The 22272-nt window shown below is 37.8% G+C and overlaps 1 protein-coding gene across 2 annotated transcripts in view; it reads right to left on the reverse strand.

The window, feature by feature from the left end:
• Positions 1-22272, reverse strand: part of ADK (adenosine kinase) — a 298584-nt gene that overhangs the window by 20367 nt on the left and 255945 nt on the right. For both annotated transcript variants that reach the window (XM_069796300.1, XM_069796301.1), the window contains exon 9: positions 22056-22170. In XM_069796300.1, the coding sequence (XP_069652401.1) occupies positions 22056-22170 (115 nt within the window). The remainder of the gene's footprint in view (positions 1-22055; positions 22171-22272) is intronic.

Genomic DNA, 22272 nt, shown 5'->3' on the forward strand with positions numbered 1-22272 from the left:
AGGTCTTACATTAAACTCTGCCAGACGAGCAGAGTGTATGCATCCATTTCATAAGAAGGTATGTATGACTTGCTCTAGATAATACTAAAACAATGAACAAATTGATAACTCTGTTGAAGACACATTGTAATAAACTAACCTGCTTCCTTCCCAAGTGTGCATGGGCACACTCAGATGTTCTACGTTAAATACACAGTAGACACTTGCATATGCATACTAATGTATGTGGTTGGGCACAGAGAGTTAATAATGCACAGACATTATATTTTGAATGCTGTAAGTGGGACTTGGCTTCAAATGAGACTCTATTCAAGCAAACTAACACAAGTGAAAGCTCTCACCATCATCCTTCTCCCTTCTTTTCCTCCTCTGTCTTGATTCCTTCCCTCAGCTCCCTCTAGTACTTGCAGGTAAGTATTGCACTATGAACTTTATTCTATTTTTTCTGCAGTAGGTGTAATTGTAACTGAATTAGTCCAAAACTCCCAAATACATCAAGAAATTCAGCTGATAAGAGAATAATCTTTTTTTTCTGATCACAGTTTTCCTACTGTATCTGGGTCATACATTCTGTCTCTATAACTTTATATATTTTCAAGAGGAGCAATAATCTCATCTTTTGAAGTATTGAAGTTTCAGAAGGAGCCAGCATGGCTTTGGAGCATATACTACATTATAAAGATATTACCATCTGCACACATCTAATAGGCAAATTATCTTTCTTTAACCTTAGGAGAACTTCTACTAGTGTAGTAGAGTCTACTAAACTACAGTTAATGATAATACATATTGAAAGATACAACAAAGTAACACTGAGGTGTTGGGTTTTTTTTCTTTCCTCCACAATAACTGAAGTCAGTTGGAATTAAAACTGCCATTAAATTACCTTGCTATCTCTGTGTAATAGCATAAAAATAGCTAACATCTCTTACTGATCTGTATAACAACTAGGCACAACAGGGTAAATTAAGATAAAGCAGAAGTCTCCATTCTGAATATCCTTGCTTTTGTGACTTTAATGTTGCTTTAAATTCATTTTTGTGTGTGATCTATTATGTTATAAAACTCCAAAATCCATCATAGCAAACATAGAGACACCTTGGCTAAGTGCACCGGTCATCAGTGGCCTTGCTTTTCAAAGTCATTTCTGATTTCATTTATCATTCTGAGAGCTTATGAAATAAAGAATAATTACATAAGTGTTTTGAAGTCCATGTGCTGCTCCTCAGGGCATAAAATCCAGTGTACTATTTTTAAGCAACAAATATCTTCTACGGTAAACACCCTGGGATACAACACATTCCACTTGGATATAGTTTCCTGGAAGCCCAGAATTATGAGTGCAAATTGCAACAAGGTATCTATAATTAAGGCAGTTTTGGTAACAAGCATTAATGAAACCTAAAATGTTGGGACTTTGTTTCAACTATCAATGATTTTACATTAGTGAGGTACTCAACTGTTTTAGAATGGTATAGAAATAACCAAAAGCAAACAGTGATGTGGTGATTTCATAGGCTGAAGACAATATTCACAGAAAAATCAGAAGGAATTAGCTCATTGGTAAATTTAGTTATTGTTAATTTGTTGCACTACGTACATAAAGATGTGAAATCTTAATTTTCTTCAGGCAAAAATATGTGCTAGCATATCTAGCTTAAGATATTTTTGCAGGTAAAACAGTCTGGAGAGATAATAATTGGAGAGCAATATTAAGTGAAAAAACAGTGCTCTTTCCATTCTACTACATTTAAGCTCCCAAATGAACAGAAGCCTATTTCATGACGTTAACTGAAACAATCGAACTCTGATGATAGCTGCAAATACTACAGGTCTGTCTTTAAACCAAATTAGAATCACAGACTACACGTCTACTCTTAGTACAGTAATAAACACCAGCAAGCAATCATTACATCCAATTAGGCTGAGTACTTTCCTTAACTGGGTCATTTACCAGTCTCTCTTGCTCTTAAAAGTAGATTAAATGTGTAAACTTACATTTAATTACCTGTAACAGAACTCTTATGGGCAACATGTTCGAGTGTCCTTAATTTTGTATTAAAATAAAATAAAAGGAAGAAGGGAGCCCTAAAGTATATACAAAAATGTCTAGCTATTTCCTCAAATAATCTTTTGATCCGTGGGCTGGTAGTGGTAGTACAGATGCTTACAAGATGGAGACATATTCAGGTTTCTTTTGTGAGCTTTAACTTGTTAAAAAAGGAACAACTGTGAAACAGAATTCTGTCCCATCTCCTCCCCACCTCCATCCCCTCTAATTTTCTTCAGATCAGGGGCCAAAAACAGATAAAAAGAAAGGAGGAAAAAAAAAAAAAAGAGACAGGAAGAACTTAACATAGAAACCTGAACTCAAAACCTATAAATGTCTCTGGGCAGCTGTAAGGTAAGAAGTAACGAGAAAAGTATTTGAAACAAGCTCATGTCAGTCAGGATGATTCTGAGCTCTTGCCTCTCTCCAGAAGGTAAAACCCAGAAGCCTACAGGCTCTAAGTCTCTGCGCCTTCTTCAGCACATTAATACAGCTTTAAAAATCATTAGTATAACAACACCTTCTCTTGTTTTTTCTACTGTAAAAAATAACGTTGTTGCTGTACTTCATACAAAGATACCACACTTGATAACATAAATCAAACAGATACCGCAACTCTCCCACCGTATTGGCACAGCACTGTCCAAAGTTATAAGGCAACGTGGGGCAGGGCACTGTGCACTGAACCCCTGGTTAGGAATCCTTAAGACTTCCAGTGATGATGTATTTCAAACCTGGCAGTCCTGATCCAACCTGTCATTTCTAAGCAAACAGAATGAGATCCTGCATTTTCAGGCTGGGACTTTCAGATAGCTGTACTGGATGAACACTCCAGCCCCCCGGCCCTTCTGTGTGCATGGTAACTTTGCCTTGTTTTGCATGCCAACATCTCCTCTCTCCTCCATTTAGTTCCGTGCATTGTTTGGCCTGGTGCTGTAACCATGCAGGGCTTGTCAGAAAAATACGGAATTTATTTGTGCAAGTCAGTGGAGTTAAATAGTATAACAAATGAGATGCAAGTCAGCCACATGCTTTGGGATCTTTCTAATCAAATATTCTAATAATACACAACAAATGATGCTGTATTCTAATGAATTCAACACGTAGCCAAGAAAACTTTATAGCTAGTAGTGTAGAAGAAGTTAAGCTTTTATTGCTATAATAAACAATGTTATGCTAAACAAGTTATAGAGTAGTTGTCATTTACAATGCATTTATATGTCTATGGCATGGTACAATTAATATAAATATTAATTTATTTCCATAATAAAAGACCCGAATAGTGCAATCAGGCTAAAATTCTCTTTGCAGCTTGCTAAGCAAAAGTAAGGCCATATAGCTGTGCTGGCAAGGATGCAAAGTACTGTCCCTCAGAGGCAGCTAGTTAATTTTCAGTAGAAACAGAGAAGGAGTATGATGCCAAAGACCTTGAATCATCTGTAGCTCTACTCATGGTCCTACAGGTATCTGTAGGGGAAATGACGGTGTGCAGGCCCCCTCTTCCCTCTCTCTTAGGAGATAACGTTAATCCAAAGATGTTCAGTGAGACTTGTCTTCTCTTTATAGCTCTCCTCAGACATACACATTGTCCCATTATCTAGTCAAAAGTATTTTTATTCAGACGTCATACTCATAGCATCTCACTAAAGTGTGATTCATAGGATTAGAGTTAACAGGGGAAAGAAGGTTCCTCCAAAGGAACTCGTGCACTCATACACATCAACTATTAGCACTGATGTAAAATTAAACACTATTCTTGCACCCAGCATATATCCTTTGAACCTATGTCTGATTCTGTCTGCACCCCTGTTAATTCAACACCACGCCTTTGAAATAACTCTTGATTTATACCAGCATGAGATCAGACTCAGAACTCTGTATCTAGTTACAACAATTGTAAAAACTGTAACAGCATCAACTAATGACTCATGAATAGCTTCTATAGGCCAAAATGTGTTTTGTTTACTTTATAGAAGGTGTGGGAGCCACTTAAACGTCAGTATTTTCTGTATCATCACTGCCAGTGCCATGAGTTGAAGCTCTACTTTATTTCTCATACTAAATAATTCTTTGTTTGCACAAGTAAACAAACACTGTGACTGTGTGTAAAAGACAGGGAAGCAAGAGGTCAACAGAAAATACTAGTTTTGCTTCAGTTTGGTGCTAATATAACATTTAAAAAAATATATATATGCATACATATATGGAAAAACTGCCCTAAAGAACAAACCGCTGATTTTTTCTGGCATGTGTCACAATGTTTAAAGTTTAGAATGGCAATGAACTCTGTTGAAAAAGCCTTTCCGAGCACACAAGAGCATTGCCATTTGCCCGCTAGGCACAGATTTCAGAGGGAGCTGAAACTGCGCCCACTGAACTGCCAGAAAACGCACTCCTCTAACTCTGCATGGCTGCTGAAGACATAAGGTAGTGTTCAGAGCTAAATCCTTTTCCTGTGATCTCTGTCCAGACCAGGAAAGAGGTTGAGGACTCAGAAAAGGCAAAGGGTGTGAAGTCATAGGCACCAAAATTAAGAAAAGCTTCTGCAGATGTTTCACTAATACAACACAATGACAGTCTTGGAGTTACTATGAAGAGCTCAGATCAAAATCAGTCCTGAAGACAGAAGAGATAGGTTACAACAAATGAAACCCATGAACTGTATGATCCTCATCTCTATCAAGACCATGGCCTACTGCAGTCAGCTGAGCAACACCAGTGAAATTACAGCATGACACAAAACCAGATCTGGCCTTGGATATCAGCAAGTACAAATATCTCTTCTTGCACTGTCAATCCTATGTGTATCGGTTTGGCCACTGTACATCTTATTTGATCCTTACATGTAAAAAACCAAGCCAACCCCCCCTGTCCCAGCCCCAAACTATTATTTTTTGAGCTGTATATGGGAATGGGAAATACAAACAAATCTATTTCTATCCGTAAATAGGTAGCTCAAGAATTGAAAACACACATAAATGATGACAGTTGGAATGTCAATATCTGATGTAAAGAATAAATCAAAAATGTACATCCAAGTTATGTCGACACATGTTCTAGCTCACACATGCTCTTCAACCTTCTGAGACTTGGCTATGGGGACTGTGCAAAAATGAAGCATCCTTCAGTTCAGAAAGCAGACTGTGCACTTCACTTACTGTTTGCACTGACCCACACACTGCAGGAATGCATGTGTGTTTGTACTCCATTTCATGGTATTCTACAGACATATTTAAACCACTGCATAGCTGGACCATCACAACACTGTCCTATGGGAGAATTTTTTGACGAATATCAACCTATAATCAGGTCAAAGCAATTCCTACCGGAAAGCCTATCAGGGCATTGGCAAAAAAAAAAAAAAAAGAAGAAAAAAAAGAAAAAAAGATAAGAACATGTTATAATTTGATTTTGAGCAGGACAAAAACTGTATTATGCCTCACATTTTTTATACATTAAGCATATTGCCCTAGCGGGGCAAACGCACCTGTCAAAACTTGCAAGGTTTCTTAGCTATACCTCAGTTTCAGAGTGGTGAACACAGAAATCACATCATTTAAATAAATGCCATGTTACATGACAGCTTTGTTTATGCTACATGATAATCTGAGAAGCATGGGTTGTCAGTGGAGGCAGAAATGGGCCCAAGGCACTTCTATTTTACTTGAGCATCAGTAAGACTGAAAAGAGAAGGAATGAACATTAGGTCACTACAGAGCAGTTCTGAAGGAGCTTTTTCTTCTGGGAGAATTTATACTTAGTTTCATAAATAAAATCTGTCCATAGGAATGAAAGAGACAGCTTTCCCTAGAAACATTACTAAAAATAAGTTAATGTGTACATATATTTCTCCTTTAAAAAAAATAATTAATTGGATACTAGTTGGACACTGCTGAGGTAGATATACCAAGAAATTCTACCGCATTGCCTTTGAAGATTCAAATTACTTGTCAAAATTTTAATTTTTCATCCTTTTAACTCAGAGCTCAGCTCTAGAACTTTTACAATTATCTTTTTCTTCTCATTTGTAAATTCTGTGTTGCCTTTAATTAAGATCTGCCCAGACTACTTACTTATTTTTGAAGAATGAAACATGCTTGCTAAATGAATTTCCTCAGGATTTTGCGGGTTTTAAATCTATTAGAAGATCTCACTGCAGTGGAGGCTGAAATTTGTTCTAATCCCAATGGGAAAATAGTCTGCTCTTAAACTGCCAGTTAAAACCAGAGCAACTCCACTGTTTTTAATGGAATTCTTTAAGCTTTATGCCAGTCTAGAAAGAGAATTCAGCCCAAAATGAAGGAGTTTATTTTTCCCCTACATTAGTTGCAGGTAATTTCTTAGATAATTAAATACCCCAAACTATGATCTCTGTAGTATCTCTTCATCAGTTTAAAAGTATTACCTAACAAGCAGGACAATCAATCTACCACCTTTTAAAATAATGTCAAATACATTTTAATGTAAATTTTGCAACCCTGAATTTATACAATTATACTTTTATACAATTCACATAGTGAATTAAATTCATTTGGATACAGTTATTATAATAGTAGTTTTGACAAACAGTTTCCAGCAAGAGCTCTTGAATTGTATGTTTGTGTAACAAGCCCTTTAAAGCATGGCAGTAGCATATAGGCATTCATAAAGGTAACACAACAGGCTTTACAGTGCATGTGCTGTCATTTAAAGGAAACCCCAACACTATAAAAACAGGCTGCTTGACAAAACCAAGATAACTAACTTAGCAGACAAATTAAAAATTTCCAGTGTCTATCTCTGCAGAACCTTGTTGAACTCCTACTGTTGCCTGTCACTCTGTTACCTTTCTTTAAAGTTTTATTTCTGTAGTGATAAATTGCTGAATCATTCAGTTTTAAGTTATTTCAACCTAAAACCCAAACCAACTCATTGATCTTCTTTTTAGAAGCAATAAAACATTTTAAAATTAATCAAACTTTAGTTGGCACGTACAGCCAAGTTCAGCTTGTGATCTTTTAAACCTAATTTGTATTCTCGTATTGTCAAGGTGTCAAGGTATACCAAGATACATATTAGAAGGAAAAACAAAAAAGTTTCCTGCTCTGAAGAGTTTCCAATCTGAAAAGCAATGTTGGTAAGCAAGTAAATAGATACGTATAAATAAAATGTGGACACTCTGCTGTTATAATTAAGTTATGAAAAGTTATGAAGAAAGGCAAGAAGCAGATACTGCTTTAAAAACCAGATAAATATGCAGGAAAAAACTCTTGGTTAGCCTACAGAATGAGATCATTTGAACTGTAACTTAAAAATGTGGAAAAAAAATTGGAAAATGCTTGTTACTTGTTCCTTTTAGAACCATTTCAGTATAAAACATATACTCAATGATTAGTTAGACATACTGCCTGCTTTTTTGCCATCTTTTCCTAGAGGAAATAAACCCAGATAAAAAAAAAAAAAATGAAGACTTTCAATTTAACATTTTTGAAGAAAAACTTTCCTTTTTTATGGAAACAAAATTAACTTCTGTAACTCTCAACTTGCCAAATTTATACTTGTACCAAGCTTTTACTCATCTTTGCTGCTTACTGTCTTTTCATTCACCCTCTTTCCCTCCATCCTTCTCTGTTGCCTGTTGATTCCTACTGATTAGAGAAATGACCGAGGTGTCTACTGGCTATCTGGAGGCTGATTGTAGCCAACGATCCTAGCACAATTTGGATTTTTACACCAATAAAAACTTACAAGGATTCATTCTTTTTCCAGATAAATACAAATCTGATCTGATAGCTGCTACTCAGCAGCAGGAGAGGCGGGAGCAGAGGGTGCCAGGAAGGAACAAAGCTGCTTGGAGCAGGTTTTTCTGCTGAATGCACTTGTCAAACTTGACCTTAGAGCCTGAATTGTTTTACTCATCCAGTCTCTTATTTCCTTGTTCTGATTTTATTCTTAAATGCCTGTACATTTTGCATGTTCAGGCTGAAATTGGAAGAGCAGTGCTCTCCTTCTGTAGCTCCAACCTTTTAAGAGTAGGCCTCCAGTTCCCCGTTTACAAAAAACAGGGAATCCACCAGTGTCCCATCTCCAAGGAGAAGAGGGCTGTCACTCCCCACCACTTTATCCAACTCCAGCAAAGGGTGTGCTCCAGCCTAGCCTATCCCTAGCAGTTTGGCTTGGCCTTGAAGAACCAAACCTCATTTCTCTTTATCATCAATTTCTAACATATTTTAATTCCTGTATTCATTTCCCTAAGCCATTTGAGATCACAGCTTCATGTGCTCTTATCTTCTAGACCAGTGCAGTGACTATTCCAGAACCCAACACACAATACATATCTGGTGTGAACATCTAACATGCTTTACTTTGTTTCTCCAAACTTCTGTTTTGGTTGCACACACAAAGACCATTTTATGGTTTCTGTATTCTACTTTTCCCAACAAAACAACTGTGCCTTGATTTTTGAAACATTTAAGCTGTCTAGTTAAGCAGGAAATCAAAAAACAATCTTTACATTTTTTATATTTGGGTTTAGCCAAATATAAAAATGTCAGTTCAAAAAACAGATACTCATATTCCACAGTGCACCAGAGATTAAAAGAAAATTGCATTTTTAGCACTCTAGTAACTACAGTGTTCAACTACTCACAAACAGATTTTCATATTTTTGTAATAATTTACAGTGTGCAATAGGTATTGTAATCTAATCCACCACGACTGCATAATTTTTGATCAACTTGCTGTTGATAAATAATGCAAGTATTAGGTTACTAAATTTTTTACAATTAAGAGACTAAGAAAGCTGTTTATTGCCTTCCGTTATACCCTCTGTTAATAAGATCGTTGTTGCAGATGTTCATGTATGCTGCATTGGTGTTTAATGGTGCATGATGCTCTAGGTGGTTCCCATAACCTTGCTTTGTCTACTATGAGCTGACTCAATTGATATGATAATAAAGAAAAGAGGTCTGAAACAAGCTGGGCTGTACTGGCACAATTTGCATAACCTTTAAATTTGCCATCATTTGATAGCCAACTGCTCCTAAAAATTCTTATTCAGTTGTCAGCAACAACAACATACTGTACAAACAGCATTCTGCAATTGGACAGGTGGGGAGGAAAGAGAGGGCATGCATAGTCTATTGCGCTTTTATATTCTATCAAGAAATGTACTTATTATCAAATTTATAAAGCCAACAATTTGGAAGAGAGTTCTGCAGTTTCATTTGTGATCAATTGCTATTAGTCACAATGCATGGCCTGGCACCTCTTCAGGTTCACAGTACAATATCACAGTGTCAAATTACAAGTGACATAAATATTTGGTTCCATGGACTCCTCTCTGATTTAGTTTTGACTGCTAATCACTGGGACAGGCAGAGGAATCAGGATGGGTTAGGAGGGCTGTGGGGGGCACGGGGTAGCGGACTACAGCAAACAAAATCAATGTAAGCAGCCTTCCAAACTTTAAATCTGGTTTCCAACGACTCTGTGTATTCTTTTTAAACAAACACTAGAATTATATCACTCAGTAGGTATAGCCAAAACCTAACAATATAAAAATAGTTCATGTTTACTGTATTCACTACATCTGCTGTCCGTATATATTTTGTCAGGTCTACTTACTTCACTGACTTTATTATTCATAACAAAGAAAACAGCTATGGTGAAAGTAAGCCCGAACCTACTTTCATTCAAAGGGGATCAACTATTTAAATGTTATTTTTGTGATGTCCAGAGATTTATATCTAAACTGCCACTTCATATTCTATATTATGCTCAGGTGTGTCAAGGCCAGGTCATTGGTATACGAGTAACATGCACAGCCTATTTTTCAGATATGGCATTTAAACAATTTCCACTTTGCTTTATCTGTAAAACCTACTGTGGAAATCACTGAGCCAAACTGATCATAAAATCTCACAATTCCACTTGTAGACAATTAACCATTTTTGAGAACTCCAATTACCCTCCCCCCCCAAATTAACTCCAGATGTTTTGTTGTCTTTCACAAAATGAATCCTAAATCCCCAAAGTCAGGCAAAGCAGGACCCATTCAAACCTCCCCTTTGTCCACTCTTTCCACTAGCCAGGATCTCTGCTCTGTCCCTCCTGGAGCTAAGGATTTGTCTTCCATTCAGACACCTATTTCCCACAGCTTCTATTGCCTGCAACTGGATGCTACAGCAAAGAAACTTCTAATCAAAGGGTCAGTTCCTGCAGTTAATTTTCATCCAGGGTCACCACACATACTCTCACATTTTACTCTCCTTCCATTCTATGCAATTATTTTACAGTGACTATTTGAGCAGGTGAAGATTAGAGGCTTGAAAACGTAAGTTCCATCATTTATGGCAAAAGCATGACATGGATAGCTACAATTTAAACTTTTCTACAATGTTCATTCAACTGTCATCACAACATGGGAAATAAAATCTCTAAATTAAAGATGATAGGCTATCAGAGTCTGTAGGGCACCTTCTGAGTAGAGATTCTGCTGTTCAAACTCCTCTGTGATGATTTGTTATGAAGTGAACTGCTGCCTAATAAAAAAAGGCTAACACTGCCAAAATAATGGAAAAGAAGATCTTCTACAGAAGATATTCTGCCTAGGTGCCAGTGGTCAAAGGGCCCAGTTCTTTATGCACCTCATTTGTAACAGACAACAAAGAAGATACCTTAAGGTAAAATGTGTTATCAAATCTTTCAGCATACATAAAGTTTGCTTTTCGTATAACCTCTAGGTAGACTACAAAAATTGAATCGGAGATTGCAGACAGGGTACAACACACAAAAAGACACATGGATCAGTATAAACCATTAATATTCATGAATGTTTTAAGTTCTCCGTGGCCATAATCGATATCCAATGAAGTTAATGAGATCTTTCCATTGATTTCAAAAGATGCTGGGTCGAGCCTCACAGACAATAATATCACATTCTCTGCAAGCACTCCAGCTGACAACACATACTTTGATAAGTTGCTACGCTCCCATCCAGAATTTCAGCAATGAACAAAAGATACATTATCTTATTTCAAACTGGTTTTGCAAAATGAGCAATATACCATTATAAAACTCAATATGGAGCATCTAATATCTTTAATTGAAGAGCAGTCAAGGCCACAGTAGTAACTTGAGATATTAATGCCAATATGTGATCCATAAATAAGACAACTGTTATTTATTTAAGAAGGAAATGAAAAAAACCCAAACCTTAATGTGTCATCCTCCCAAAAGGTTGAGATTTTGTTTTGTTTTAACTTTGAGCCTCTAGAAAGCGGTGCTTCAAACTCTTATGTCTTCTAACACATCTAAGCCCATCCAATAGATTTAATCGCTGATAAGTAGAGTTATAAGTTCAACTGGCCTTGACCTTGGGCAGTATGACATTATCTGAAAACCATTAATGGTCTGAAACTAAAGGAAAAGCTCATTAATAAAAGCAAAACCATACAAAGGTACAAAGGCAAAAAAAAAAAAAAAGAAGAAAAAAAAGGAAGTTTTATTAAAAGTATTGATCATGACCTAGGGCACTACAGACATTGATCTTCCCACATCTCCACAGGAAAAAAAAAAGTTAAGCCAACAAATAAGTGATCTATTTTGAAACCTGCTGAACAAGCCATACATTTAATTTCTTACAATCCAAAAAATAATCACAGCAAATTAGGGTAAAGAGAAAATATATTTCTCTAAAATTTATTGGTAAAAAAAATTACTATCTGATTAATTTCATAGAACAGCCACCCTGTTAGCATGATTTGAACCTAAGTGTCAGGAGGTGAGAAGGCTATGCACTGTAAACCTTTAAAGCATGTGTTTCAGATTTCAACTCATTAAAGCACATGCTTTTAAGGAGAAAAGGGTAGTCCAATACTGAATATTGCAGCAACACAGAATGCATGTATAGAAAAGGCCAATGCTGAACATTAAACTTAAAGCATACATTTAATGAAAAGTTTATAGGATAATTATTTTATATAAAACAGAATACTGTAGTTTTGGATTTTCTTCAGTTTGTTCAAAAAGTCAGAAAGATATCTTTAGACTGACATAACATTGTAGCTGCAAAAAAGTTGCTGAAAAACTAAAAGTCACCAGAATTGCATGTTTCGTGTACATGGAGAGGGGTAGGTGTCATTTTCAGAAAATGGGATAACCTTGACAAAGTTGCATCAATTACATGTACACGTGAAAAGCACAAATTAAATTTGGAAGGCTTCCCAATTACTGAACGAGCGATTCTGCTGTCTCACCAGTCTTTTAATATAGTTCTATGAGAAAATTGGTGGTTTTCAGCATATGAGATGTCAAAGCGATCGTTTCCCTTCTGATAGTACATTCATGGCTCTGTCCCCTTATTCTTTGATCATTGCTTTGCAGACATAATTCTACAGTATTACCAGCTGATCCTGGAGCAACTTTCCTTCCAACTTTGGAACTACAGTCTTTGTCGCTAGATAGAAGTTCAAAATAAAACATCATGTTTTATGCCTCAGAGTGAGGCTTCACAGCAACTTCAGGCACTACAGTTTGCAGATACTATAGTCTCATCCTTGTCTCCTTCTACTGCAAATGCTGCATTCTCTCCTCCCATGCTGGCACTAGTACTCATCTGGACCTGGCAACAAGCCGGTTCAGAGAGCTCACTACCCTACCAGGTTAGGTTTCTGCCAGTCTGTGCAGACTGCTGAACTGGTTCCCCACGTGGGTGGAGAAGTGCTGGCAGGGTAGGGGAAAAGTAGGGGATGGAAGCGTGTGTCCTAGGAGGAGCCAGTGATTTCTGATTTTTCTATCAGTTTAAAACTGCCAGGGACCCAAGTCTCAGTCTCTTGTGCTCCGAGGACTGCATAGCCATAGAACGAATAAGGTGAATCCTCATTCCTTCCATGACTGCCCACAACAGTAGGGGCCTGCCTTGGTAACCAGAAGGCTTAATGACTTCAATTCTGTCTTCTCAGGATTTCTGGTAGGTAGTTCTGTTGCTTTGTGGTTTGAGCAAACAGAACAATATTGTGCCATTGTAATTTTTTCTTTACAAACCACTTCACAACTCACTCAGGTCACCAGTAAAATGGTAACTGTTTTAAAGTATTAGAGCCATTTATACAGGAGGCATCAGGAATTTATGATAAATTAATTCTATGTGGATGATCTAATTGAGGAATAATATCACTAGGAAGGCCTCATTGCTCAATAAATAAATTAAGCTACAGTGTACTAAGGTATACTTTCCTTCCTGAACAAGAGTGTTCATTTTGTATTTAATGGCACCTGAATCGGCATCTTACTGTAAATTCATTCAACTTTGCTCTCCAGAGTCAAGCGAGACAGGCCTCAAGTGGTTTAAGAGGTGGCCTTATTGAAATCCCCCTGCCCAAGTCCAGTCTTGATGTTAACTGTGCATACCTGTTATGGGTAGCACCTCGAGGCTATATATACCATTTCTGTGGGGACCTCTTCAGTGTAGCGTGTGCCATCCTCTTGTGATACGTTTAGACACATTTGGGATAGTAAAAACAAAAGTTGAGTGTGAAGAATTGCAAACGTGTCTCACACTAATGGGCTATAAAGTTCTTTGTCAATCAATGTAAAAAAGGTGCACATACAAAAAACAATTCTAGCTTTAAATACACAATGATGGGCTCTAAATCACCTATTACCACACCATAACGAAAATTTGAAGTTACTACAGATAATTCTATGAAAATGTCAGATCGACCATCAATGGTAGCCAGAAGAGCAAATAAAATGTTAGGAATTATTAAGAAAGGAACACAGAATAAAGGCAACAACAAAATTAAACCACTTTGTAAACTTCTCAGGACCTGGCAAGTTGCACATTCTGGTCCCCCATTCACAAAGAGTACAGCAGACCTGAGAAAAAGTGCAGTGAAGGGTGGCCCAGGGTGTCAGAATTACGGAGCAAACGAAGAAGAAGTAAACAGAACAGGAAAAGAGTCTGGAAAAAAGACTAGCAAAGGGGAGATAAGCAAGAGTTCCGCAAAATCAAAAGTAACAAGACATTGTATATGGAATGATTACGGATTGGCCGTGCAACACGAGCAGGAAGAGTGTCGTGGTTTAACCCCAGCCAGCAACTAAGCACCATGCAGCTGCTCACTCGCTCCCCCCCATCCAGTGGGATGGGGGAGAAAATCGGGAAAACAAGTAAAACCCATGGGTTGAGATAAGAACGGTTTAATAGAACGGAGAAGAAGAAACTAATATTGATAACGATAACACTAATAAAATGACAACAGTAGTAATAAAAGGATTGGAATGTACAAATGATGCGCAGGGCAATTGCTCACCACCCGCCAATCGACACCCAGCTAGTCCCGGAGCAGCGATTCCCTGTCCCCACTTCCCAGTTCCTATACTAAATGGGACGTCACATGGTATGGAATACCCTGTTGGCCAGTTTGGGTCAGGTGCTCTGGCTCTGTCCTGTGCCAACTTCTTGTGCCCCTCCAGCTTTCTTGCTGGCTGAGCATGAGAAGCTGAAAAATCCTTGACTGTAGTCTAAACACTACTGAGCAACAATTGAAAACATCAGTGTTATCAACATTCTTCACATACTGAACTCAAAACATAGCACTGTTACCAGCTACTAGGAAGACTAACTCTACCCCAGCTGAAACCAGGACAAAGAGATAGCCAGTAACATTCCTAAGTGGCTGAATCCAAACAAATAAGGGGAGGTATCTCTTTACATAACACACAGTCTGTGACACTCATTATCGCAAGACATTATGGATGGTAAAATCCTATTTTGGACTATTAAGCACAAAGACAACATCTCTAGTTCAGAAATCCCCAAGCTACAGATCGCTGGAAGCTAGGAGAGTGTAACATGCAAGCATCACTAGAGATTTGCTCTGGTTTTATCCTCTTTTACAAGCACCCACTATTGTACACTGTTGCAGATACCAGGTTAGACAGACCTTTGGTCTGCTTCAGTCCTGCTCCCACTCTTTCACTCTATATTACCTCTCCAACATCATATAATTTCTACTACCTAAGCACTGGATTTGTGTATTAACAGTTATGCCTCTAAAAATCCTTTTTAGAATTATGGTACAAAACCTGAATTCCTAAATCTATATATTTGTATCTGAGAAACAAATACAGAAATTATTCTGTGTAAGAGGAAGTACTGCCTAGTCCTAAGGAATGGGATAGGGGCCTGCATTTATTGTCCTTCAACGAACATGCATTTTTCACAGCTTAAAGGGGTAATTTTTCCTCAGAATGTGAGAATGTAAATTCATTGTAGCACATGAAATTCCAGCTAGGTTTAAGAAGAGGCACAGTTTTGCCTTGAAAATTCCTTATCACTAGGGATTATACACGAAAAGGGGACTTCCCAGCTACACTCTCAATTTGTGGGCTAAACTGGAGCACTAACACATTAGACTAGAAAAGACATCCTTTTCTTAAATTATTATGAAATTACTGAAACACACACACATTACATATATACATGTATCCATTTACATACATGTATATGCATTCTTTGAGATGCAACAGTTGATACACTTTTAAGTCCAGTCAAGATACCAGTATCCAGGAACTTAGGTTTTAATAATGTGTTTCAGCTGTCTAATAAAATGCTCAGACCTCCTCTCCCACACAGCATGAAAGCATGAATGGTCTCAGTTACAAAAAGGTATTGCCAGCTTTGCTATTCATTAATCCTTATCAACAAATGCTCATTATTAATTTAGGTTTTGTGGTTTCCTAAGTCACAACTAAACTAAAACTAATTCTGTTGGGCTTTCTGGCTCATTTGTTATGCCATTAGCAGACTAAAATTTCCTTTTTTCCTAAATCCATTTTTGTTTTCTAAACTTTTCTCTCTATTTATGAATATAAATGGATAGGGAAGAGTGAAAGTGTGTAATCCTGTGAAAAAGAGAGCTGTAATATAACCCAACTACTATTTCCCCAGGTCCAAGACACTACTTTTGTTTGTGTAAACACATAGGAAGGCTGGCTGATAAAAAGAGCTAGTCAGGGTTTTCCTGTCTGGAAGGCTAAGCATGAAAGCTGTAAGTAAGGGAAAAAAATAACACTTTTTTCTTGCTTCTTAGAGGAGAACACACAATACTCAGTAACTTACAGAAAGAGGAGCTGCAAACAGGCCCACCATAAAATGTCAGCAGTGTCAATAGTAATAAATACTTCTATGTTTTATAGATAGGCTTACAAGGTAACATGCTGGTCTATGATTGCAGCACAACCTGACAAAGAAAACCTACTGACCTCTGTTTAGGGTAAGTTATATGCTTGAACATCAGTCCTTTCTATTCCCCCCAAAAGCATACAGCATCATGCCATTATGATTTAAGAACAGCTCTTAAAATCTCTCTAGTTTCCACAATTTTGACAACCCTTCTAAAACAAATGGTTTAAAAAGTCTCCTAAAATATTTAAGATCTAACATATCCTTACAAAGTAAAAGAAGCTTCATCATTCATAAAAACATACTGTCCATACCTTTGTCATTATTTTCATTTAGATCAGGTTTGGGTTCTATCCAAACATATAAACTTTTAATTTATGAACATATCTGCATATATTACCTTAACAATGGTTGTACTGGGTGACACCAACAGCCATTTAGCAGATAACAGGTAGAGGCAAAAGCCTAGTATTACTCCAACATCAAAAGCTTGGTAGGCAGGCTCGAAAATTTGGTAATGTTGCAAGTCTTATTGCAACATTAATTTGGCTATACTGCACATGCTGTTTAATTTACGGAATAGATTAAATAACAATAATAACAAGTAGAAACTCACAAAACTATTTCAGTATGTACTATGTGGTAGGTGCACTAAGAAATTTTTAAGACGGACCTTTTTCATTTTACCACATTTGCCAGCACTGCTAATACCTTTCCTGAAATATCTCAAGTAATGTATCCCAAAAACTGAAGAAGATGTAAGTGGTTAGTAAGCCCTAACTGAGGTGGCTTTAATGCTTGAATCCTTAAAAAATCAATTTTTACTGCCATATTCTAACAAATGAGGTTATTATAAATGTGCCCTTAACAGAGGTGGTCTTGCAAACATTGGGGGGGAAAAAGAATGGAAAATTCTAGGTTCACGCCTGAACATACCAAATTTCATCATTCATAACTTGAAAAATGCTAAAGTGATTTTCTTTAAATTTGGATTGTTTTTCTTTCCTCTATTAAAGCTATAAAACAAGCCAAGTTTAAAGTTTGTAGCTTCAGCTGTTTCTGAATTATGCAAATATTTCAATATAAAAGTATGTTTTTCCATTGCTGAACTGATTTTGCTCAGACTTTCCGAAGATTTCCCTTTGGGCCAAGACCAGTCATAAAATGTATCTGACTAAAAGCAATTTGTTTAAAAATGTTACGAGCAACTCTGTAAAAGGGATAGCTTTCACAGCATTTGATTCTGACAAATGTTATAGCACACATATAGATATGACATATATGTTCTTGCCAGAGCTTGTGATTTTTGGTGCATTTCTTAAAAGCTCCAGCTGCTGAAATCAGGAGATTGCATGTGTTCATTAACTCTCCCTGCTTTCCCCGCATATGTATTTTTTGTGGTTACAGAAAAAAATATTGAAACGTGAAATGAATGTATCCCATAAGCTCAGGAACCCTCAGTCAAATCCAGAAGCTCAGGTCAGGGAAGAGGGATATAATGGAACAAGGCTGTGGTAGCGGGACAAGAGTCTCAATAGCCAAGTAATTCCCAGTATGGACGAGGAGCATCCACACAAAGAATTAGCCCAATACTGTACCTCAAATAAACTTTTCTGGTAAGTCATAGATCCTATTTTCAGTTAACAGTACATTTCCCAAAGCATAATGCTCTGTACTGAAAAGTTTTGTCACAGGTGTCTCTCACAGGCTACTTTTTTTCAAGAGAGTTTTATCAAAATTCAGTCTTGTTGGGGACCGATGCTAGAGAAAATTACAGCGTTTTTGTCAATGCTAATTCTTAGGGTCACTGAGAAATCCAATGCCTCCTTCATGTTCTTCAGTAAAAAGATAAAATTTGACATCATCGAAAAAGGCACCTCAGGTTGCCCAGAGAGGTGGTAGATGCCCCATCCCTGGAAACGTTCAAGGTCAGGTTGGACGGGGCTCTGAGCAGCCTGACCTAGTTGAAGATGTCCCTTCTCAGTGCAGGGGGAGTTGGAGTAGATGGCCTTTAAAGGTCCCTTTCAACCCAAACCATTCCTTGATTCTATGACATGAAGAGGAAAACTTCAGCCAATGATCATTTGCACATGCTCTGTGGATTCTTATTAGAAGCTGACAGTTAATTCAGTCAACATTTCATCTGCCGCAGCTCCTGTGTGCCAAGCCTAAACACTCCTTTCCTTCTCTATAAAACACACTGATCACAACTCAGCTTGAATTTGAGCTTGCCTCTTCCTTGCAATTATTCCTACTGACAGAGAACAGGAAGGAAGGGGAGAGAAGAGGGGCCTTGGGGCTGGACTACTATGACAGAGGAGACAGGAACAGACTGTAGAAAGACCCAATGCGCTCCATGATAGAGATAGAATTTCCTCCTTTGAAAACAGAAATAATTCAGACAGCCAAAGAAAGCGGACTGACAAATGGGAATGGCTTCTAACCGTTTTCATGATCTGCTCCATGTCTATTGCATGGACCTCTAAGTTGCTTTTCAATCCATGCCTGAGTGCCTACAGCCTGTGGTCTGTTTGAGGTGAGCCACCAGTGTTTTTGGTGGGCATTAAACCAATGCTGTGTAAATTGCAGCAATTTGTAAGATGACTGCAGTATGGCTGAGCTAGATTTTTGGAGGAAGTAGACATTTTAGCTATCTCAGTCTAACCTCTCTCCCTTGTCTGCAAGAGCTATATTCTCAGAACTTTTTGGTCAGTCTTTCCTTTTGGTAACAAACTGCGCCTTTCTGCCCTATGCTCTGCTCCTCAAATGCCTGTTGATACTTCCATTCTCTGGAATGTCCAGGAATCAACAACTGTTGCCACAGTCCCTTCCACATGTAATGATTACCTGTATCTCTTCATCCTGCTTCCCCCCCCCAAAGAAAATTTCGACATCTAATTTCCAGCACGTATGTATCTGTGCCCTTTCATGAATGAGCTGGCAACCTGTAATAACCCCTTTTATCCATCTTATTTCCTCTCCTTCCAGCCAGAGCTGTATCAAAGTGTATCCCCTCATTATTTCCATGACCTGATCCCCCATTCAACCTACACATAACTCATTGAAGAGGTGCACTCCTTCTCTCGTAACTCAGCCCCTCTCAACCTGGCCCCATGGCTGCCTTATCCTGGACAGGATGCAGAGTCTTTGACAGAGGAAACAGAGCTCTCTTAAGGATGCTCTTTACAGTCTCAGTGTTGCCTATCTCATCTTGCCATGCATGGGCAGGAGGAATAAAAGAAGCAGGGGGTGGCCATCCGGCTGTGTCTCTTCACAGCTTGCAGCCCAATCCAAGCCGTTCACTTCTACTCCCATGGCTCACAGTAATGCTACTCTGTGCTGGTGCTGGAGAGCAGGGACCTTTCCAGGGGGAAAATGGGGAAGCGGAGGAGGAACAAAAGGTAGAAAACCCACAAAGGCCAAATTCACCTTGGAGTCTTTTACTCTCACACTTGTAAGCTCCAGCTCTATCCTGTGCTCTTTCAGACATAATCTAAGACCACTGGAATATGTGATCTGCCCAACAGCTGATGAAGGCTGGTTAAAGGCAGTAGTAGAAGGGAAGAAAGAGTAGAGTCCTTTGCCTGGATACCGACCCCTCTGGTTGAGTCACTACTGCCAGAAATGCCTTCCAGCTAATAAACATGTTGTTCCTATTATTATTAACCTGGACAAAATATAGAGCAGATGATACCAAAAAGCATATTCAAATCCATAACTGACTTTGCAAATACTATTTTAATACAGGCACAAACTCTTTGAGACTATATAGTTTCCGCAGAAAGGCAGGATAAACAACTAAACACAGCCCGCTTTTTCAAAAAATGTACTCCTCTTCTGTGCATTAGGAAATTAATTTTATACTGATAACCACTCCTAAATGCAGTAATTCTTCCAAAGATAATTTAGAAACTTTTTACACTTTCCAATGCAGGTTTCAAAGCACAACTAGACCTAATTAGTGTTGAAATAAGTGTGTTAGCAGTATTCTATGCCATTCTGTGGTATCATCATATGCTAAATTAAGGGACACATTTTCCTTCTTTCATTATTATCTTAATGTGAGGAGGTGGGAAAAAGATGATCCACACCAAAGGAAGGAAAAAGGGGGAAAACAATAACAAATTGGTATCTCTTTCGAGAATTGCCCCACAGGCCAAACATTTTTATGTTCTTAATCATTATTAAATGACTTAACATGACACACAGAGCCTGGCGAATGATTGCATCCTGACATGAGAACGAATTACAAATGAAATGAAAGATCAAGCTGTATTAGAGGACTGCCTCTGGGAAATGAAAATCTTTAATTCTCTTTTATTATTGACATTTATTTGGCTGCCATGAATAACAACATAGCAAAGAGATTCAGCTATGCTTGTGCACTGAATAGCTTATCCCACAGCTCAAAACTGCCTTAACATTTATCATGTTTGCTTTTGTAGCTGACACCATTGCATACACTCTCTATCCATCTTGCATTTATCATGCATATAAAGTGCATTCTCTAATTTAAGTTCATCTCACAGCGAACAAACAGCTAAGATTAGCAAGTGTCAGTCCCCAAATAAGCTCCCAGTTGTAAAAATATCAAAGAAAGGATTAATGGATTTGTTAACAACTCCAGTTTGAAGAATAAAATAAGTACACAGTGAAAATTAAATAAGAGCACAGGAGGGTTACATATAAGATTTAGGTTTACTACTGTTATTACTAGCTCATGTATAAAAACATTTTTATACTGCTATTTTTCAGCCAAGTGTACAATACTCAAGTGGAGTGCCTCCATATGGGCCATTCACGTAATGCAGTAACTTTCTGGAAGCAACACTTCCATCATTATTCAGTGAGATACACATACCCAACTCTCAATGACTGCTTTCTATTGCCTTTAAACCAGTTTGTAGCTAACAAAATAGGGGAAGAAGCAAACTATTGGAGAAATCATTCAAACGGCTGCTAAGAATGATCTATATAGCAGTGACATACCTACTTAGTGCCTAGCCCTGCAGCCACAGTCTGAAGCCAATTCTGATTTTTGCGCAAATATCATATGAATAAGCACCAGTCCCTGAGGTGCAAAGCTTCCTCAACTTCACTTCATTTCCAAAGGAGGAATTCAGCCCTGACTAATAACTTGCCTTGTGAAGGAATGAATGACTAAAATCGCTTGCCACAGCACATGTTTTTAATAGCTTTATTTAGTCTAGAAGCATAGGTGGACAGAATTAAAGAGACTGTCAAAAGGTAGGCAGTAATGTTATTAACGCTTAAATCTGTGCGTCGTAGGCAGCACAAACTACTTGTATCCCCGCTAGAACACCTTTTTCCCACGTAATCCTTTGAGACTAGAAGAGCAGACGGCTGAGAAAAGCTGAAGTGAGACTTTCTGCTCAAAGCAAAAAAGCCTGGAAATTCACTTAGTACTGGATTTCACTTCCTCCTCTTCACAAATGTTTAAATATACTATACTGTTGCACAGCTGTTCTCAGCAGGCATAGTGTGTTCTTGTTTGCAGCAAAGAGGGCTACACAGATAAAATCTCAAGTCATAAAAATCTGAGCAAAACCAACTGGATCAATATTTTAGATCTATGTTATAAAAAAAGAACTTAAGATGTTCAGAACTAAATTCTCAGGCATTCTTGTGAAATATTAACTTCTTAAATTCAGAATCTTAAAACAATTAAAAGAGTAACAGATGAGAAACATGGGCTAACATCAAAAGGCAAACGCTCTGACTACCATTTAACACTCAAAATTTGTAAAACCACAATTTGTAATTGATTAACTAGAGTATTTACTGTGAGCAACAATAGAGATTTGAAAAATATACCTGTAGCCATTACAGTGTCATCTTTCCCCTGGGTAAAGACTACGATTCGTTGCCTTTTAGTGTTCACCTTTGGCAGGGCTTGTGTCTTCCGGGCTATCTCTTTAATGTCTTCAGTCTATTCATGGAGAGAAAGAAAATTTTTGTTACCAGCATACTGAAGTGGTGAAAGATTAGAACTTTATTAGGAGATCAAAGATTTATTTTCTTATGGCTAGGT

This window comes from Haliaeetus albicilla, chromosome 11, assembly GCF_947461875.1.
Source record: "Haliaeetus albicilla chromosome 11, bHalAlb1.1, whole genome shotgun sequence".
Lineage (NCBI taxonomy): Eukaryota > Metazoa > Chordata > Aves > Accipitriformes > Accipitridae > Haliaeetus > Haliaeetus albicilla.